The sequence below is a fragment of a genome, unplaced genomic scaffold (genome assembly GCF_019419815.1).
Source record: "Pyrus x bretschneideri cultivar Hongxiangsu unplaced genomic scaffold, Pyrus_bretschneideri_v1 Contig28, whole genome shotgun sequence".
In the NCBI taxonomy this organism is placed as follows: Eukaryota; Viridiplantae; Streptophyta; class Magnoliopsida; order Rosales; family Rosaceae; genus Pyrus; species Pyrus x bretschneideri.
In genome coordinates this window covers 5,296,821-5,316,316 of record NW_025999590.1, presented here as the reverse complement: position 1 = coordinate 5,316,316, position 19,496 = coordinate 5,296,821, and the positions used below count along the sequence as shown (strand labels likewise).

Sequence of the window (19,496 nt, the reverse complement as noted above, 5' to 3'; positions counted from 1 at the left end):
GAGGATCCCCAAAATATAATTCTCTCTTTAAAAAATCTTCGGAATGTCTATATATTTGTATTGTTTTGTTCTTTTTAACATATTAACTGTCCTTTTTTGTAATTTCGTTTTAAGATACAAATGCCTTTAAAAAAAGGGAATTGTTATTAGCATTCCAAAAATCTCATTCTACACTCCTCACAAGTGTATTTTTATTTCTAATCATAGTAAGTTTGGAATGCAAAATGAGATTTTTGAAATATCGATAACAATTCCTTAAAAAAATTACAAGTTATGGCGTCTCGAGGCAAATTTTTAGTGTAGACAAATTTTCCGTATAAGTTACAAGGAAAGCCTAGTCTGCTATTTAGCTTAAAAGAGCCGAACATTTGTTAGGCCCAAGAAGGTATTTCTATTCTTTTGTTGATCAGGCGACACCCGAATTTGAATTGAGAGAAAAGGATTTGCAGTCCCCGCCTGGCCATACCGCTAAAATGATACAAAATATGTGAAAAAAAATTCCTTTTGCCTTGTATTTTGAATATGAATCCCCTTTTTTTAATTCCTTGTAAGAAATCTGTCTTTTTTTGTTTGGGTTGGAATCTACCCTTCGATTGATTGTATAATTTATTAAAACACACAATATCTAAAAATTTACCTTACCCTTTTTCAATTGATTCTATTAAAAACAAATTTGGATTTTTCAGTCACAAAAGCAAAACAAACTGGAACCGTTAACTATTATTTAATGAATGATTCTATAATTTGAATAAAAAATTGGTATCTCATAAACTCATATTACTGGACCACGTTTCGTATGGGAAACTTTATAATTTGCAGCCCGGCATAGTTCATTAAAAGAAAAAAAAATTCAAGAATTAAAAAATTAGTTAAAAAATATATTCATATTACCTCCCGCCATAGTTCATCAGATCATCTCCAACCTTTAGCCTAAAACTTAAAGTTTTTAGCTCATAAATTTTAGGTTTTAACCAAAAAATAACTTTTCAGCTACAAACCTTTTAGCCTAAAATTTTACCCCAGATTATCAAAGAATGAATTTAGGTTTTTTTTTTTTTTTTATAAATTAATTAAAAAAAAATTATGTAGACTATCCTAAATTAATTTTATGAACATTTTAACCCAAAAATATTTAAATTTCGATAAATATTGAAAAATCACTAAATCGATACATGAAACTCGTGAAATACTATGGAATAATATGAAAATCATGATAGAGATGTATAAACACAAAATACATGAAACACACGAGACACATAGAACACATATGAAGCACATACAAAACACATGATAGAGATGTATAACACACCAAACATGTGAAACACATGACACACACGAAACACATACTAGATTATTAAAGTATGAATTTAGGCTAATTATTTTAGCCGTTGGACTTAAATTTGGGCCGTTAGATCTTTTTTTTAACGGTTAGATTTGATTATATTCAATCTTAGCCATTGGATTCTATAAATATAAAACAAACAAAAAAAAAATTGAATGTAGGTCGTTGGATCAACCAACGGCCAGTTGATCTCAGCCATTGGAATCTGACGCAAGTGGCCGACATGCCCACGTGGGTGAGGCCATGCGATCTATCCCTTTGGTGCGTCGCTCACGTGCGCGCGTTGCAACCCTTCGTCCGGCATTCAAACGCTGAGTTTCACTCTCGCTGGTGGGGCGTACACCATTTTCTGGGCTAAAATCTGGCTTTTTTTTTCAATTTTTAGGTTCTAACTTTAAATTAGAACTAGGGTTGGAATGGATTGGGGGGAATAGAAGGGAAATTATAGGTTTTAGGCCATGGGTTGGAGTTGGTCTTATAAAAAGATTTCTAAATTAAAGGAAAAACAAAAGCAAAAATTTATAAAAAGCCTAAGATAAAACAGGAGCCCCAAAAATTAAGGTTACAGTAGAATATAAGATCATCTTCGCTGTTAAGTAAATATCTGGCTCACTTTTGATCTCTTCTCTTAAGTATCGATATAATCTACTCTATCCATGATGCGCCCAACATCTTAGCCATGAAACTGTACCGGTCAGCTGCTTCATCAATCTGTTCGTACAAAAGCCAGTTATATAAATACAATGATTATGATACGATAAAAAACCTAGCAATGAAAATATAAAACTTACATCCGATACTTACCATTTTCTGGGTTGGACGTCCAGCTCCATGCCCTGCCTTGCACTCAATGCGACCAATAATCGGATTTGTCTGTGGGCTCTTCTCCAAACTTGTGCTCAGAACATATTGCAGGGTCTGAGAACAAAGATAACAGCAGTGACGATGAGATATCATATCAAGGCCACAAGGTTTACATTTGCATTGAATAATGACTTATGAATTCTATCCATCACAAAAGAGACTAACCGCCAGAAACTTCAACGAGTGTAATGGTACAACTCGGTCGTCATGATCCGCGGTCAATAGCATGGTAGATGGGTATTGGTGAGGTTGGGTTGCATGTTGTTCCCATGGTCTCCTGACATTGTGTAAAGGCGAGTACCTGAAAGTACAGGATATATATGGTAGGGAGAGATAAGGACATGCTTATACTCGTAAGAAGAGTGAAGAAATCTGAGCTTGTCCCGGAAACCTTACTTGATTAACCAATGGAACTCTTCCTCCTTGTCAGAGCAGCCAAAATCCGAAGTCCAGGCATGACCTGAAAGAATCTCCTAAATCAAACAAATATGACAAAACTACTGTAAAAGAAAGGAAGAAGAAAACACTTAGTGGATTAAAAGGAAGCAAACTCACCTATGGTAAACTTGTGGAACCGTAGCATATCCATAACACCAACATGAGCCAATGCACAACCAAAAAGATCGGGTCTCTGCAAGAAAGCAAATTTTTATTTTTCATTTTCTTTAATCGCTCGCTACAGTTTACATGGCAAACAAAACTAAAGATGTCACACCTGATTTATGCAAGCTCCAACCAGCAGCCCGCCATTACTTCCACCTTCAATACACAACTTGCTGGGTTGGGTATAACCGGCAGATACAAGGTATTCGGCTGCAGAAATGAAGTCATCGAAGCAATTTTGCTTTTTAGAAAGGGAGCCTGCTTTATGCCATTCCTCACCGTACTCTCCACCCCCACGGATATTGGCTATGCAGTACACAACACCTAAATGCCTTGTAAGTACACTGCGACTAACACTGAATGAAGGCGTAATACTAATGTTAAATCCACCATATCCGTTTAGCAAGCACGGATGTGATCCATTCAAAGGAATGTTCTTTCTGGCCATTACAAACATTGGTATCTTAGTGCCATCTTTACTGGGAATGAATACCTGGAGAACGGAAAATTTAATCAAGTAAACATCATTCGAAGGTTCAAAGACTAAAGAATTGAAGATATATTAGAACTGCTCTAATCACAAAGTAGAACGAAATACAGAAAAATGTTATAACAAACTGAAGATAGATTAAAAAGAGTCGGATTAAGTTAGCAACACTAAAATTATTGTCAGTGCAACAAGCTTTTAATACCTGATCAACATGGAACTCTGAGCGTTCGAACCCAGGAACCGTAATTTCGCGAAATACCTTCAAGGCCGGGATTTCATTGTCTAGATTACACTGATATATTATACCAGGGGTAAGGAAACTTGTAAACCCAAAAAAGACTGTACTGTCTTCACGTCTTGCCAAAAACCTATGAACCGATCCAATGTCAATCGGTAATTGATGCAGCAAGTTACCTGATTTCAGATCCCTTATCTGTACAATATACTTCACGTCACTCAAGTAACTAACAATCATTTGGGTACCATTTACAGCAGACGCTGATTCAAGCACATCCTTTTCGGATTCTGGGAGAACGTCAGTCCACACAGTTGGCTCCTTCAGATCAACTCGGGCCACCTTATATTTTGGAGCATCTTTATTTGTCAGAAGAGTAAACACAGTGTCATCATTTGCAATGACACGATACTGCGCATCAAATTTATCAATAACCTTGATAACTGGCAGTAAATCATTTTTCCCCCTTAGACCTTCAAGCCCATTAAGAAGTGCAGACATGTCACAGTAATAAAGTTTGTTGACCGGGTCGCAACCCTCCTCAACATACAAAAGAATATACTGCAGATTACAAAAAATAAAAGTTAGTTCTATACAAAAGTTTGACAAAAATCTGATCTAACAATTAGACAAAAGTCACAAAACACAGGCAATGCCTTCGACAGACAAAAGCCAGTATTTGCGACTGATAATGCAAGTTCGATACATTTTGAGCGTTCCACATGATACTACTGCTTCAACAATAAGAAAGTGAGAGCCATAAGAGCCAGAAAGATAATAAATCTACTTACTTTCCCATCGTCTGTAACAGCAGCTTCAAACAAGGATTTAGGATTTTCAGAATCCTTCCAGCATAATATGTCTTCTGATTGATCTGTGCCCACAAAATGATAGTATAACTCATGATAAAGATTGACGTTGGTCTCTGTCCCAGCATCAACATCTTTTCCTTCTCTGCAGAACAAATCAGCAGGCAAATTATTTAATTTCACTATATTGCATAGCTTTTACAGTCGACGAATATCAAATTAAATCTAAGATAGCTATCCACTGCCCTAATAGTAATCTCTGAAAATTCCAATTCTTGTCTCTGTAACATCAAACTGCATTCCTACACTCGCAGCCCAAACTTAAGGACAGCAGAGCCTTGCAGTAGCCATTTAACCATCTATAGATCTTCCTGAATGAAGTAAAGCAACAATGTACACCAATTCTGTCCTCACATTTAGTCATTAATTTTTTACAACTGAAGTTTCAAACTAACAACCATTGTGATTATATAACCGCATCAAATCCACGTTACACTTCAAAGTAAAGAATAAATATACATATTGCTACTTACTTAGGAGCTGGATAGCGGCTGTAGAAAAACCCTTTATGATCATGTGTCCAGCAAATACCCGAAAACTTGACCTGGAAACCAACATTGAGAAAAAATGGTAACCTCAGAATAACAAATGGTTTCACCGATAACACTTGTTTCTAAGTACATTGAAGCATACATAAACTCAGCACTTACCCAAGATATAGTTTCAGGTTCAACCGTCTTATCCTCAATCCGCATCACCTTAATCGTTGCCCAATCACTGCCACTTGTACTAAGGGCATAGGCCAAGTACTTGGCGTCCTCGCTTACTGAAGAAGCGTTCAAAGATACAGTCCCATCTTCGCTAAGCGTATTGGGATCAAGCAATACCTCTGCTTTTCCATCCAAACTATCCTAAAACCACAAATAAACCCCCTAAAAACCCATAAAAAGAAAAAAAAACAGACGAATATATCGAATGAATGAACGTATATGCACTTGAGGATCAAATTCTGAACAAAGGGCATACCTGCACGTGTAGGACACTTTGGGCTTGAAGCCCAGTGTTGTGGAAGTAGAAGTACTTATTCCCTCGCTTCCGAGGTGCATCATAACGCGGGTGATCGAAAAGCTTGGTGATCTTCTCGCCAAGCTTCCCTCTCGTATCGCATTCCTTCAGAACCGACTGCGTCAGTTCTACTTGTTTCTGTACGAACTCTTTCGTCTCTTCGGAGTCGGGATCTTCAAGCCTAAAGGATAAAAAATAAAAATAAAAACCAAAAGTCAATATCAACTCCTTTGAAAAAAATAAAAAATAAAAAATCGGCGACTAGCTGAAAATAAAAAATAAAAATAAAAACCAAAAGTCAATATCAACTCCTTTGAAAAAAATAAAAAATAAAAAATCGGCGACTAGCTGAAAATAAAAAATAAAAATAAAAACCAAAAGTCAATAGTGGAATTGCTTGTCTTACCATCTGTAAGGATCGGCGACCTTGACGCCGTGGTAGTCGTCGACGACGGACTCGTCTCGGCGGGTGGTAGGGTAGTGCAAGGGGACGTCTATGGCACAGAGGGAGCCCATTGCGTTTGTGTTTCTAGGTTTTGGGAGAGCGGAGGAGGAGGAGAGAGAGCGAACTGGAATTGATTTGATACTGAGATTGGCTGAAGCCAGTGGTGTTCTTATAGACGACGACGTGCATATGAAAAGGGAAGATGCTAAAACATTGTTTGCGGACAAAGGCAGTGGCATGTCGAGCGTATGACAACATTGTTTGCGTCCAACGCTTGCATTGGAGCGCGATCTTTCAATACTTGTGCTGAAGTGTCTTCATTATGTGTTGGTTTATGTCGCCATAATTTTGACCAGTTTCCCTTTAAAGCCAAACCACACAACCTCGCAAGCTACGTATTCGAATTCCAATGTCCTTGGATAAAACGCATCTCCATTTCCAAACTAAAATATAATGGACCAAAAATATGTTATTATGGACCAAGTATAGTGCACAATACTCTAAACAAAATATCATCCAAAGTGATATTCGGTGATTATGATTAGTTTTGGATACAATACTTATATGTATTTAATACAATCATCATCTCGACGTTCAAATAGTAATTGTATTACATATAATATTCATATAAAATATAATTAACCATTAAATAATAATTAATATTAAATATGGGAATTGTTAATGGCACTCCAAATTTCTCATTCTATACTCCAAATTTTCTATATTTAAAAAGAAAAATACACTTGTGAGGAGTGTAGAATGAGATTTTTGGAGTGTCAATAACACTTCTCTTAAATATATGTAAATGTTGTAATCAATCCTCAATTCATAATCGTTTTTTATAAAACAATATTCGAACCTCCTGCTTATAGATAGAGAGGAATGCCATAATTGAGCCAAAATTAAATAATTGGGCCGGGTTTTGGGTGGCTTAAGGCCCAGAATCTTTGCCTTAGTATTAGTTTGTCGGATTTCTACCCAAGAAAGGAATCGGGGGCCCATCACTTGTTAGGGATAAGATGGCCCATGGAATCATATTATCACACAAGGATTCCATGAAGAAAATCTTAACTAACAAATGTTGATGAGCCAAGGAAATCTTCGTTAAGTTATAAAATGGCAGGTTGCACAAGTACCAAATTATTCGTAGATTATTAGTTAACCTCAATCACAATAGTGAAAAGCAAGTTTTCCTTAAACAATATATGAAGCACATCCACATTCATCTTAGAATTTCGGAAAAAAATTTCAGTGTGTCAGGAAAAAAGTTTAGTATGTCAAGTATCATAATATAAGTAGTGGAATATTTTATTTTCAAGTATCCAACCACTTATACTATATCAAACCCTTTTTATGACACATTAAAACATCTCTCCAAAATTCTCTATTTTATTTTATTTATTAGTGATTCGAGAGACACAACCAAATCAAACCATTATTAGCAACCTGCAAATCACCTAAAATAATTCAATCCGTACCCCAAAACAAATGCAATTTACGACCCTGACCTAAACCAACTGCCAACTTATACATCTCTAAATAATTTACCACAAAAAAATAAAAAATAAAGGATATTATGTATATGTCAGCTCCAAATATATAAATAAAATGAAACTTTAACGAAAAATCGAATTTTTACACTAAAAGGTTAATCATGATACTATACACTTTAATCTTTTTTTTTTTTTTTTCGTTAAAATTCAAAATTTTTAAACCATTTCATTAGTTTTCTTTAAATAAAAATCAACAAACCATAAAAAAAAAAAAAAAATAGAAAGCGGCCCAGCACTGCCTCCTAGGTGGGACCGCAAACATCACTTACAGAAAAGTTATAACGGTAGACGTATAAATTTAGCGCTAGTCTTTTGATCTTTCCACTTTCCTGTCCTCAGCAAAGAAAGAGAGTAAGAGACAGTGTGATTTTGTTTGTTGGGGGTTTGAGTTTCCTTGATCGATGGGGAGCATCGGCGTCTCGTCCGAGGATGATGAGTTGGAGCAGTTGAGCGAGCGCTTCGACAGTTACAGCTTGAGTGCCGACGTCAGTGAATCCGAAAGCTGCAGTGGCTTTTCCTGTCGACTGTACGGTCGCCAAGCTCCTGCTGCTTCCACTTCCCTCACTTCTTCGCCTCCATCTGGACCCGACTTCGCTGACATTTCTTATTCTCAGCAGCCGCCCATGCCGTTTGTTTTGCCGGCGGTAGGTGGACGATGTGTCGACCTTCCGCCGACCATGACGGAGAAACCCCAGACCAAGTTGTCCGGTTAGTGTGTTTTACCTTAGAAATGTTTGCAATTTTACTTTGGAATGTTTGTAGTGCAAAGATTTGGAAAATTCGGGTCATTATTAGTTCATGTGGATAGTACAAAGAATTGAGCTTTCTAAATTCAGGCAAGTAATTAGTGTAGGATTTGAAGTGTTAGATAGATATGTAATGCAAGCAAATGGGGGGAAACAGTTGCAATTGCAGTGTAAAATCGAGCTATTTAAATCCACGCAAGTAATTGGTGTAGCATTTTAAGGCTTAGAACTTGTATGTCAGTCTCTTTTTTTCGCTCTGGGCGAAAAAAAAAAAAGAATGAAGCTTTGCTGGAGTGCAACTGCAAATTAGACATTTGTATACTACCATTTATAATTGTGCTTTCTGCAGAAGTTGAATTGATGAAGGAGCGGTTTGCAAAGCTTCTGCTCGGAGAAGATATGTCCGGCGGAGGCAAGGGAGTCTGTACTGCGCTTGCTATTTCCAATGCAATCACAAATCTTTCTGGTTTGTACAAACTCTGGTCTTCTTGGTTTGAATCCTTGTTTCCTTACAACTTCCCCCAAAACCCTTCTTACAGTTTTTAGCATTAAAAGACACATTGCTATACGTTCCGTCCAGTTGTCCAATTAGTTTTATGTCTTTTTCATTCGGTTTTATTGGCAGCCACCGTATTTGGGGAGTTGTGGAAGTTGGAGCCTCTGGCTCCCCAGAAGAAGGCAATGTGGTGCCGAGAGATGGATTGGCTTTTGTCTGTAAGTGATTCTATTGTTGAGCTCATACCATCAGTACAAGATTTCCCTGGTGGTGGGACCTTTGAGGTTATGGTCACTCGGCCGCGCTCTGATCTGTATGTAAACCTCCCGGCACTCAAGAAACTGGATGCAATGCTGCTTAGCATTCTTGACGGATTCCACGACTCTGAGTTTTACTATGTTGACCGAGGAATAATTGTTCCTGATTCTGATGATGGTGCCTTGTCTTCCTCTTCCGGCAGACCATCAACTAGGCAAGAAGAGAAGTGGTGGCTCCCATTCCCTAAGGTCCCCTCAAATGGTCTGTCGGAAAATGTGAGAAAGACCTTGCAACAGTGTCGGGATTGCACAAATCAGATCCTTAAGGCTGCAATGGCCATCAATAGTAGTGTGCTAGCTGAAATGGAAACCCCAGATGCTTACTTGGAGAGTTTGCCCAAGGTAAGGAGAAATCTGTACTTTCATATCTATTCCTATGCATGATCAATCGTGTATGCGAATTAGATGCGCACACAAAATATGCAGAGATCAACACATTATTTTCTTGTTGCTTTTTTCAAAACCATATGGACTATAGTTGTTTTGAGGCTCAGTTAGTCTGATTTTCGACCATCGTTGTACTTTTCCAGATTGTCAAGATATTATTCATGTTGAGTGCTGTCGTTTTTGAAGTTCATATTCATATGTATTTGTGTTAGCTATCCAGTTAGGGGGCTAGGCATGATATGGCTAAGTTATGCTTGATGTTCATTTATCTGATTTATTACCATTATGTATGTTGACATCATTTTACTGATGTCAGAGTGGGAAAGCTTGTTTAGGCGAAATCATTTACCGTTTTATAGCTGCTGATCGGTTTTCCCAAGAAGGTCTTCTTGATTACTTGGACCTCTCATCAGAATACACCACTCTAGAAATAGCAAACAGGATTGAGGCTGCCGCACACATTTGGAAGCAGAAGCATGTGAAACCCCATCTAACTCGTGTAAATTCTGCAAAGTCATCCTGGGGTGGAAAGGTCAAAGGCTTTGTCAGTGATATAGAAAAGAGTAAGCTTCTCGCATATAGGACGGATACCCTCTTACAGAATCTGAAGATACGGTTCCCTGGCCTCCCACAGACTGCTCTGGACATGAACAAGATTCAGTACAACAGGGTACGCCCCCAAAAAAACTTTGTCATCTTTGCTCGAACATAAGGAAATGATAGTTGGTCAAGCCCCTTGCCTGCTGTTTCTAACATTTTCTTTTCTGTCCCAAAGTATGATAAAAAATATTGAAACTGGAAGGTTACCAATTCAAATGTTATATGCATAAGGAGTCTGAGTTTGAAAAGGCATGTTATTGTCTTGTATTGTTGTTCTTTAGTCCAAAAATTAGGCTGTGAATTTATTCTAGTTCCGTTCATTCTAATTGAGAAAACTTAATTTCCCGTGTGCTGCAGGATGTGGGGCAATCAATCCTTGAGAGCTACTCTAGGGTGATGGAAAGCATAGCCTTCAACATAATGGCAAGGATAGATGATCTACTATACGTAGATGATGCCACCAAACAGCGGGCAGCTGCAGAGTCTATTTCTGGATGACCAGGGAAGGATTCGTGGCACATTGCCAAAACAGAAGCGGATATCACCCAGTCCTTTCTCAATTCACCGTACCACTTCAATTACATTGTCAGCATTGGATCCTGCTGTGAATCAGATAGGTAGAAGCCCCGGTGGAAGGACACATAATAAACAAACAAGGAAGAGTAATTTCAGCGACACATTGGATGACAAGTTAGAAAAATTAATCTTCTGATGATGTTGAGATAATACGCTGACCAGCTTCTCTGTCCTATGTAGCTAATTAAGGTTAGTATTTGATATGCTGTGATATGCTGTGTTTTTTAACTCTATGATCCAATAATATTGCCAGAGAATCCAAAGTGTTTACCAGAGAATCCGATGCTACTAACTAATGCAATCACGATGACGGAGAACTGCCATGTCCAAAGGAAGAAACCACCCGCCAAAGAGGCTGCCAAGGAACCTGTTCTTTTAGGCGCAATTATGTGTTTAGGCGGTCCAAATCATGTAATATGAAAGCCCAAACAAGTCCATTTACGTTTTTTAAGTACTTGAGCTAATGAATGAAGAACGATACTGGGTACTCACCAGTCAATACTCCAATTAAACTCTCCTTTTACATGCATCAATAAAATAAAAGCACTTGTCACTTTCGTAATTGGGTAGTGCTATCAACGGTCAAGATTAATACAAAGTTGAAAAATTATCACAAAGGCAAAAAATAGAATTTCTTTATTATTCTACAAATTTTACTCTTAAATATATTTGTGAATAGTATCGCTCTTGTTCTTGTCCTTACTCAATGAATAGAGTTGCACAAAAATAAGTACCATTCAAAGTAAATAGTAAGAGTAAGTTAAGCCATCTCCAACCGAAGAGGGCCAAAGGGTTCCCTTTAGCCTTGTCGCACTGCAAGAAATTATATTTTAATGAACAATAAACCATATTTTATATCATCTCCAACTGATGGGGCCAAAGGATCATAGGCCAAACATAGCCCTTTGACAAAAAATCATCTTCAACCGAGGGAGCCAAAGAGTCATAGGCCAAACATAATTTATTATTTTAATTAAAGTAATATGGTTAATTAAATTAAACTAACATATTTAAATAAAGTTTTCGAACATATTTTGAGTGCCACTTTTCGTCAAATGAATAAGCCTCCAGATTTCTTATCTTTATATAATTTTTTGGATAGGCTTTCAAGTGATACATGTCGCTAACGTGAGTAACTCTCGAGATTTCTTATCTTTATGTAATCTCAATAATTTTTCAGATATGATTTCGAGTGACACGTGTCGCTATAGGGATAACTCTCCAGATTTTTTATCTTTATGTAATTTTAATAATTGTTCGGATATGATTTCGAATGCCACGTGTCGAGATGTAATTAGTTGTGCAAATTTTAGATAGGATTCTTATCTACGTGGCACTTCTTATTTTCAGCTTTCAATGTTGTAGGAATGGTGTAGGTATTTATAGGAAAAAAAAAATTAAAATTTTGTTTTTAAATTCGTCCAAAAAATAATTCAAATTCCAACGGTAACTTGACGGTAGCATGACGTAGCTAGCCGTTACTAGTTGGAGTCATGTTGACGCCAGACAATGGACTGAGCTGGAGGGTTGGCAAAATGTCAAGCTTGACATTCTGGAGTTGAAGGGATGGCAAAATGGCAAGCTTGACATTCTAGCGTTGGAGGGTTGGCTGGAAATGGCCAGCCCGCTACCCTGATTTGAGAGTTTGGGCCCAGTAGGGCACACAAACCTTTTGGCCTAACCCTTAATTGGAGACGATTTTCGTGTTATTCCGAGTTATTTTTAACCTTATAGTCCTTTAACTGGCTCAGTTGGAGATAGCCTTACCTGCCTTGGCCTCCTTCAAAGGGTGAAAACTGCTCTTAAAGATGAGAGAGAGGGAGAAGGGGAGAAGAGTTCACATGGCATGCAGTAAAGCTGGAAAGAGATTCACCAACATCAGCATCAACATAAGCATCGTCGTAGCCCCATCATTCTTTGGGTTGAAAACTAACACACAGATATTATTCACCAACATCAGCATCAACATAAGCATCGTCGTAGCCCCATCATTCTTTGGGTTGAAAACTAAAACACAGATATTTCCTCCACACCACATCTTCCCTAACCCTAACCAGTAAACCTACAACCAAACTACCACCCCACAAGCACCTTTTTAGTCTTTTAAAATACATTACTCTATGATATGAGTGATCTTGATTCCTTGTCCTTGATACGTGTAAAAACAAAAGCAAACAAACCAGTCTCTCGTCGTCTCTCTTTTGCAAGTTTTTCAAAATTTAATTAATTAGCAGGAGGGCCCTAAGGTGACATGCCTAATGGCTAATACGCGAGGAGACGCGAGACCATATGAAAGAAGAGAGAAAGAGCGGATCCACTTGAAAAGAAAAGAAAGGAAAAGAAAAGAATAGAAAAGAATAGAAAAGAACAGAAACATCCATAGCTCACAGCCTCACACACAATCATGAAAAAAGGTGGATTATTCCAGTTCCACATGCATCGAGCTCATTTCATTCTTTTGCTTTTTAAAATTGAACGACTAGTCAACCACATTTCAAAACAGTGCTGCATTTACTAGATCATTTGCCCTTTCATAAAACTAAATATTAACTTCTGTTTTCTGCGGCTGAAATCATGAACAAATGTCTGTTGAGCAATTTCCTTTTGCTATATATGTTGCTATTGCAAATCGAAAAATTCGTCCCCACCAGGCACCAGCCCGTAATTCCAGTGCCACCATCGATCCTAATATAAATACACTTTTTCATAAAGGGAACAAAAGAATAGAAGCATGGATAAAAGTTGACACGTTAAGTTGCACACAGAGAGAAAGAGTACAGGAAAGAAACAAAGCGCATGAACTTTTTTCAAGGCTTATAGTAGTAGGCATTAAACTAAAAGGCCGGAAAAGTTTACTCCAATCTGTTTATTCTCTGGAGTCTTGACATAAAAAGAATCGGTGGATTTCTCACGTCCGACGGATATAGTAGACAGTGCATAAAGTTTTGCATGCTTTGCCCTTTAAAATTAAGCCATATTATTAATATTTCATGTGTGTAACATTGTATCAATATATGATGCAACTCTCTATGACACCAGATAGAGAGAGATGTTGTACGAGGGAAATAGATCTCTTTGGATCTATACATACGGATCTCAATGATCAAATGATCCGGACCTTAAAATTTAATTCAATGGCTAAAAGCAAAAAAATTAGTGAAAACTTTAAAAAACTACAATAATTTTTTATCTTAAGATCAAATTTTAAAGCCCATATCATTTAAACCCTGGGCTCCAAATGCATAGATGCGGAGAGTATCTCTTCCCTTGTATGAGAAAGAGATAAGGATATCTATGCATCAAAGTTTAATGTTAATTTCTGTACCAACATTTTAAAATATTATATTAAAAATATGAGGTGATAAAGAATCCATAGAGAGTTATTTTTCAAAGAATTTCCTTAACATTTCTCATATGAAAATTAAGTTTAGTTAATTTAAACACTTGACGCCCTTGAATTATTTGATTATCCCTGCTCTTCATCTTCTATCTAGGCTTCTAGCAAATTTAAACTAGGGGTGGATCCCAAATCGAAATGGGATCCCGATTTCAAACCAAATATTTTCGGGACGGGAATTTGAAAATCAATCCCGAACCAAAATTTCGGTCTTCTCAGTTTTCGGGATTTCCGAAATGTTTTCAGTATTCCGATCGGGATTGGATTTTGGGTTCTAGGCTTTTGGGTTTTTGGTTTGAAATTTGAGATTTTTTGGACGTGAGCTAAAATTTAGGTTTTTGGCCTAAAGTTTTGTTCCACAATTTTATATCAATTGAAATTTAGAGTTTTTTACCTCATATTAATTTGAAAATTTCATACGAATTCAATCATAGCAAGTCAAATTGAAGTTCCAAAGTTTCAAACTACTTAATTTCATACTTTCATTTCTAATATACTCTACTATCAAACTACTTAAATTCAACATTTAACATACATACAACCAAAATAAATATATATTTTTTTGATTCAGTTCAGGATTCTAGAACCATTGAATATGTAATCTCGATTTTCATACTAAAAGGTTTTGGATCGGTTCGGTATGGATCCCGAAAATTTTGGTATCATCAGTTTGGAAATTTTTTGGTATGAGATCGGAAATTTTTTTGTTTAGTTTGAGATTTTCGGGAAAAATTTATAGCCCTAGTTTAAACTATAAATTAACCCTAGATTATTAGAGCTAGAATTGCAAAATTTACTGTGAACTGATAAGGGAATTTAATTTGCCGCAACCATAAAATCTAGCCAAGCTATTAACTAAACACTTTTCACTCCAGGACAAGTACACCCGCACAGTACTATGTACTCAATACGTAGAAAATTTTCTTTATCATCAGAACACCAGTCGGTACATTACGTGTTACGATATAAGTAAAAATAAGTTTTTTTTTAAATATTTCTCTACTTGCATTATGACATATGACGTACCGATCTATGTTCCGAATACATAAAAAAATCTATCCTCAATTAGTATGACTGGCAGTTCAATTAATTAATATTACTAACTACAAAGTTAATTAATATTCCTAACTACTTCAACATCTTTTGGCATTTGGTTACATCTACCAGTTATAACGACCCTTTAGTCCTCGTACGTGCGCAAGGGAAGATCGAGAAGAGAAGAAGAAGGTGAAGGTGCATTGGAAACCTAGCTAGGGTTTTGAGAAAAACTAATGTTGAGGGATCGATCGTTCGCTCTCTTCCCCAGATGATCAGTTAATTAATTATCTAAATTAGTATTAGTTTGTCTAAAGTTTAAACTTTAAAATTAAATCACTGACAATATCTTCTACAAAATGGAAAAACAAGCGTGAAGTATGATTAAGTAATTTCATTGCCCCAATGATTCAATCATGGCTACTTCTGACAGAAACTCAGCCAGACAACTGGTATGGACGCAGAGAGAAAGAGAAAGACTAATGGGACGTTGACAGGTCACATGAGTACAATACATGTCAAATTCAAATTCAATTTTCAGTCGATGAACATTTATTCTACGCGGGAGTGGGATCCTAATTTCTTCACTTCTGTTCCGTGTTTTTACGTCTGTATGGTACCTTCCCTCGTTCCTTTGAAAACTTTGAAACTGTGATAATATTTATTGGGCATGGACCGTATAGTTGGGGAGTAGAGAAGTTTGGTTGGTCTATAGTAAATGCATGCGGCTTGCTAATTGCTAGAGAGATTTAACTTGTGGAAGTGTGCTCTGATAAATAAATAAAATAAAATAACTACATATTCAGCTAGCTGGGGAGTGATGAAGTGAGGAGAAGATGATGGCCTGGGAAGTGATTTTGATGACAGCGTATGGGTTGGGTTGTGGGTGTCATGCGTAGGACGTATCAATGGACAAAGAGGAAGTTTTATCGTCTGAAATTAACCTCTCAGAGACTACTAGAGACTACAAAATTAAAAAGCAAGCACTGTACATGATGCATAGCATACACAGTGGAATTATGAAAAGGAAGCACTAAAACTATTTACTGTATGGTGTAATAATTGGAGAGGATTGACCTAAAATTTACCTTTTCGTTCCATTGTCAAATGTAAAGTATATATACGTGTGTCACATATAGGTCAAAATGACTATATTTTTGTAGGAGGGAAATGATCATGGGGTACCTAGGATTCCAAACTTAGTGGTTTAGTAGGACCCTTCATCAATAGAACGAGGTTGTCCATTAATCTTGTCGAGCTTGTCAATTAATTAAGCTTTAGTTCGAAATGCTTAGAGCTTTTTGCTGGTCAAATCCCAATGACAAATACAAATCCTGTGAAGCTTTTTATAGCATCACTCACCAATAGAATGATGCAAAATTTAGCGAAATTAAGCTTGCTCTTTAGCTAGGGAGAGTAATGTAAATAGAACGGATATGTGTTGTCATAATCGTAGCGTTTCGCATCAATTATACATCGTCATGTGGATAAAAATTTACATATATGGTATGACAGGAGAGAATTCAGAAGGTTAGTTCACCACGGGCACAATTAAGTAATGGCGGATGGAGGACTCTACCTCGTTGCATTTAAACAATAAAGGGCGCAATGGAAAAATAATTTCTTCAGTTTTTACGATGAAACATTTCGTCAAACACTTGGCCAACCCATGTGCTCTTAGCTTACATCCCCGCACTTTATTGCTCTTTTAATTGTTTCTTTAGGTCAATATTGAATAAACTGAAAAGTTAAATTATACATGTATAGAGCGGGGATCTCAAATTTATAAGAGGACTGGAGGAGGGAGGGTCGACGTTGTTTAACCTTTTTTGAATCATTTGTTTCACAGAGCATGATTGAAGAATAGATAATTTCGAGTAGTTTTATAAAACTAAGAGGGGCACGTGCACCCTGGTTTGTGATCACATTCGCCTTGTGCCATTGGAAAGGCACTACGGCGGATAGTGTACCCGTGCCCTTAGGTTCTTCAAACTAAGAGGTTGGGTTATGTACCATAGAACCTTGTTGCAAATCCTTCGGTTACAATATTCTACTTTGTTATATCTCGATACGGCACTCTAAAATGCAACAGCCCCTATCACGAGTGTCCGTGATCACATGGGAAATCAATTCCCACATGGAAACTGTTTCATTATGTTAGAGCTAACACATCTTTTAAAAATCTCAAACATTATTCATCTACTATAGCCAATATAGTTTCGAAGGCCTAGTCATTTGTCTAATATCCTTAAGCTGAAATTAGCGCATTTTTTGAAAATTCAACTTTAGGAAGCAAATTCGAACCTACTGAATCATGCTTGAGAAGTGTCAAAAATTGTATGCTCTAATATAGTGATTATAAAAATAAAAAATAGTGTTATTCACACACTCATTTTTACCTTCCACATATCATTGTTAGTTATTGATCTTCTTTAGTTCATTCAATTCGACAGTTAAAAACTAAAAAGTATGTGTGAAAAACAAAAATAGGTGTGTTAACACTACCCTAAGAAAACCCTAAACCCTTCAAGATAAAAGTGTGCCTTGCTACTTGCCAATTGTTTTTAACTTTTTATCGCTTGCTATTGCTCTTGCTGGATAGGTGATCATATGCCTTCAAATAAATGAAAAATCAAATATTAGTTAGTTTTGAAGCTTAGGGTCTAGTGATATTCTTCTTAACTTGCAAGTGAAAAATATTATGTTCGATTCTTATCAAAGAAAAATTTGAACTAAATTATAGCTAGGCCATTGTAAGACTTAACCACTCCCCCTACCTTTAGTGTGGATAATATCAGATGTATTCAAACATATTTTATTATACATTAATATAATACATAATAAAAAAATATTTAGCTAGTTCTATGCCACAATAAGCAAATAAATTAGGGAAATAGACAAAAATGATATTTTTCTTAATCTTGAGACAGAAATAGAACAAATCGATCATGCACAAGCCATGCACAAAATTGAAATTACTAAAATACCTATATATAAATACTAAGAACCCTTAGCTCATTGCACCATTTTTGTTATTTGGAAGAAAGGGATGTCGAGAGAGCCACAGAGTTCTGGGTTTTTAGGTTGAGCTCGGATTTTGAAGAGAGAAAGTCCAAAGATAGATGAGAAGAGTGAGCTGGATTTTGGGTTGACCTCATACCTCTGATTTCGAACACAGGGATGCGAGAGAGAGGTGAGAAGAATGAGGTTAGGGTTTTTAGGTTTGAGCTTAGATCTGTGAGCTATGTGTGTTATTCTTCCATAACCAAACACAACAAATTGTTCCATCCATGAAGATAGGACGTTTGTACCATATTTTCTATTTTGGCCGGAAAGTTCTATTTTTTTTCGGTGACTAAGGCTTCGGCAAGCATAGTAAAGGAGGGTGTTTAATTCCAAGTTTCTACATCAATGATTTATAGAATAAATGGGTTGTTTGTAAGATGAATTAATACTTAAAAGTTAAATTAGGGTTTGTGTTTCATGTTGGGCTTATGGGTTGTGGAATAAACTTTACTTTTTGATGTGCTACAAAATTGTGATGGAACAATTTTTGATTCAAGTGTCCAATTGCATAAATTTGTGAATTTTTTTTTGTAATGTGCATGTGGTGTGCATGGCTACAACTTAATATAAGAAGTGGGAATGTTCACTAGTTATGCACATATGTTGTGCCTCGGAATTTAGTGAGTATAATCACAACCTAGTTGGCCTCGGTGAAAAACAAAATTAAGAAAAAGCTTAGAGCACGTTAAGGGTCATGCATGTCTATGAAATAACGACAACGAGTATCTTGTTTTCCACATGCACGGTTAGGTGGTAGTTGATATACGTAACAAGACTTTTCAAATTGTCACTGTAACCTTATATACATAACAATTATATTTTAATCGTATCCACTATTGCAATACGTTGCCATTAAAGTTTCTTATTAATGCGAAAAATAGCTCGTTGCTCAATCTCCAATTCTGCGCATATCATGTGCATGTATTGTACATGTGGTGTGCATATAATGTATATGGTGCATATTTACATATTTGATACTTTTCACACTAACATAGTTTAGGACATGGTAGGCGTTGAAGATAACAAGGATATATAGTCCTTATGTCATTTATTATCATATAATAGTTAGCAATATTCGAAGAGAGTTGTGAACTCTGAGTTTTTGGGTTAAACTCAAATAAGTGAGCATATCATGTGCATGTCATATACATACAATGTATAATTTTCAAATCCTTGAAATATTTGAACCCAATCAAATTTGGTACCAAATTCAAATTAATGAATCTTTGATTCTTCATATAAAGTTGAATCCAATAAATTAAATCAAGTTGAGGATCACTTTGGTGCCGCGGAGCTTGAACGCCGCTCAATCGTAAGCCCTTGCTACCTCTATTACCATGTTGAAGGTCCCTAGACACACCCAGGAGACTCTGCGTTTTGGGTCCTGGATCTCCGCCGCATATTTGTCCCACGACCTTTGTTGGACTTCTCGGTAGTGCTTATTCTCCTATTCGTTTAAAATCACTTTCT

At 36.6% G+C, this 19,496-nt stretch overlaps 1 protein-coding gene and 1 pseudogene across 1 annotated transcript; one reads left to right on the top strand and one right to left on the bottom strand.

The window, feature by feature from the left end:
• Nucleotides 1-1,836: 1,836 nt before the first annotated feature.
• LOC125479140 (prolyl endopeptidase-like) lies at nt 1,837-6,080 on the bottom strand. The gene is made up of 12 exons (XM_048588175.1): nt 5,815-6,080; nt 5,370-5,589; nt 5,054-5,254; nt 4,877-4,947; nt 4,326-4,488; nt 3,502-4,095; nt 2,922-3,302; nt 2,762-2,837; nt 2,603-2,666; nt 2,372-2,507; nt 2,147-2,260; nt 1,837-2,053 (listed from the first exon to the last, which is right to left on the bottom strand). Exons 1-12 carry the CDS (start codon nt 5,922-5,924, stop codon nt 1,988-1,990), a joined length of 2,196 nt encoding a protein of 731 aa, XP_048444132.1. The 5' UTR covers nt 5,925-6,080; the 3' UTR covers nt 1,837-1,987.
• A 1,705-nt stretch (nt 6,081-7,785) lies between these two features.
• Nucleotides 7,786-11,090, top strand: LOC125479136 (annotated as a pseudogene).
• The last annotated feature ends 8,406 nt before the right edge of the window (nt 11,091-19,496 follow it).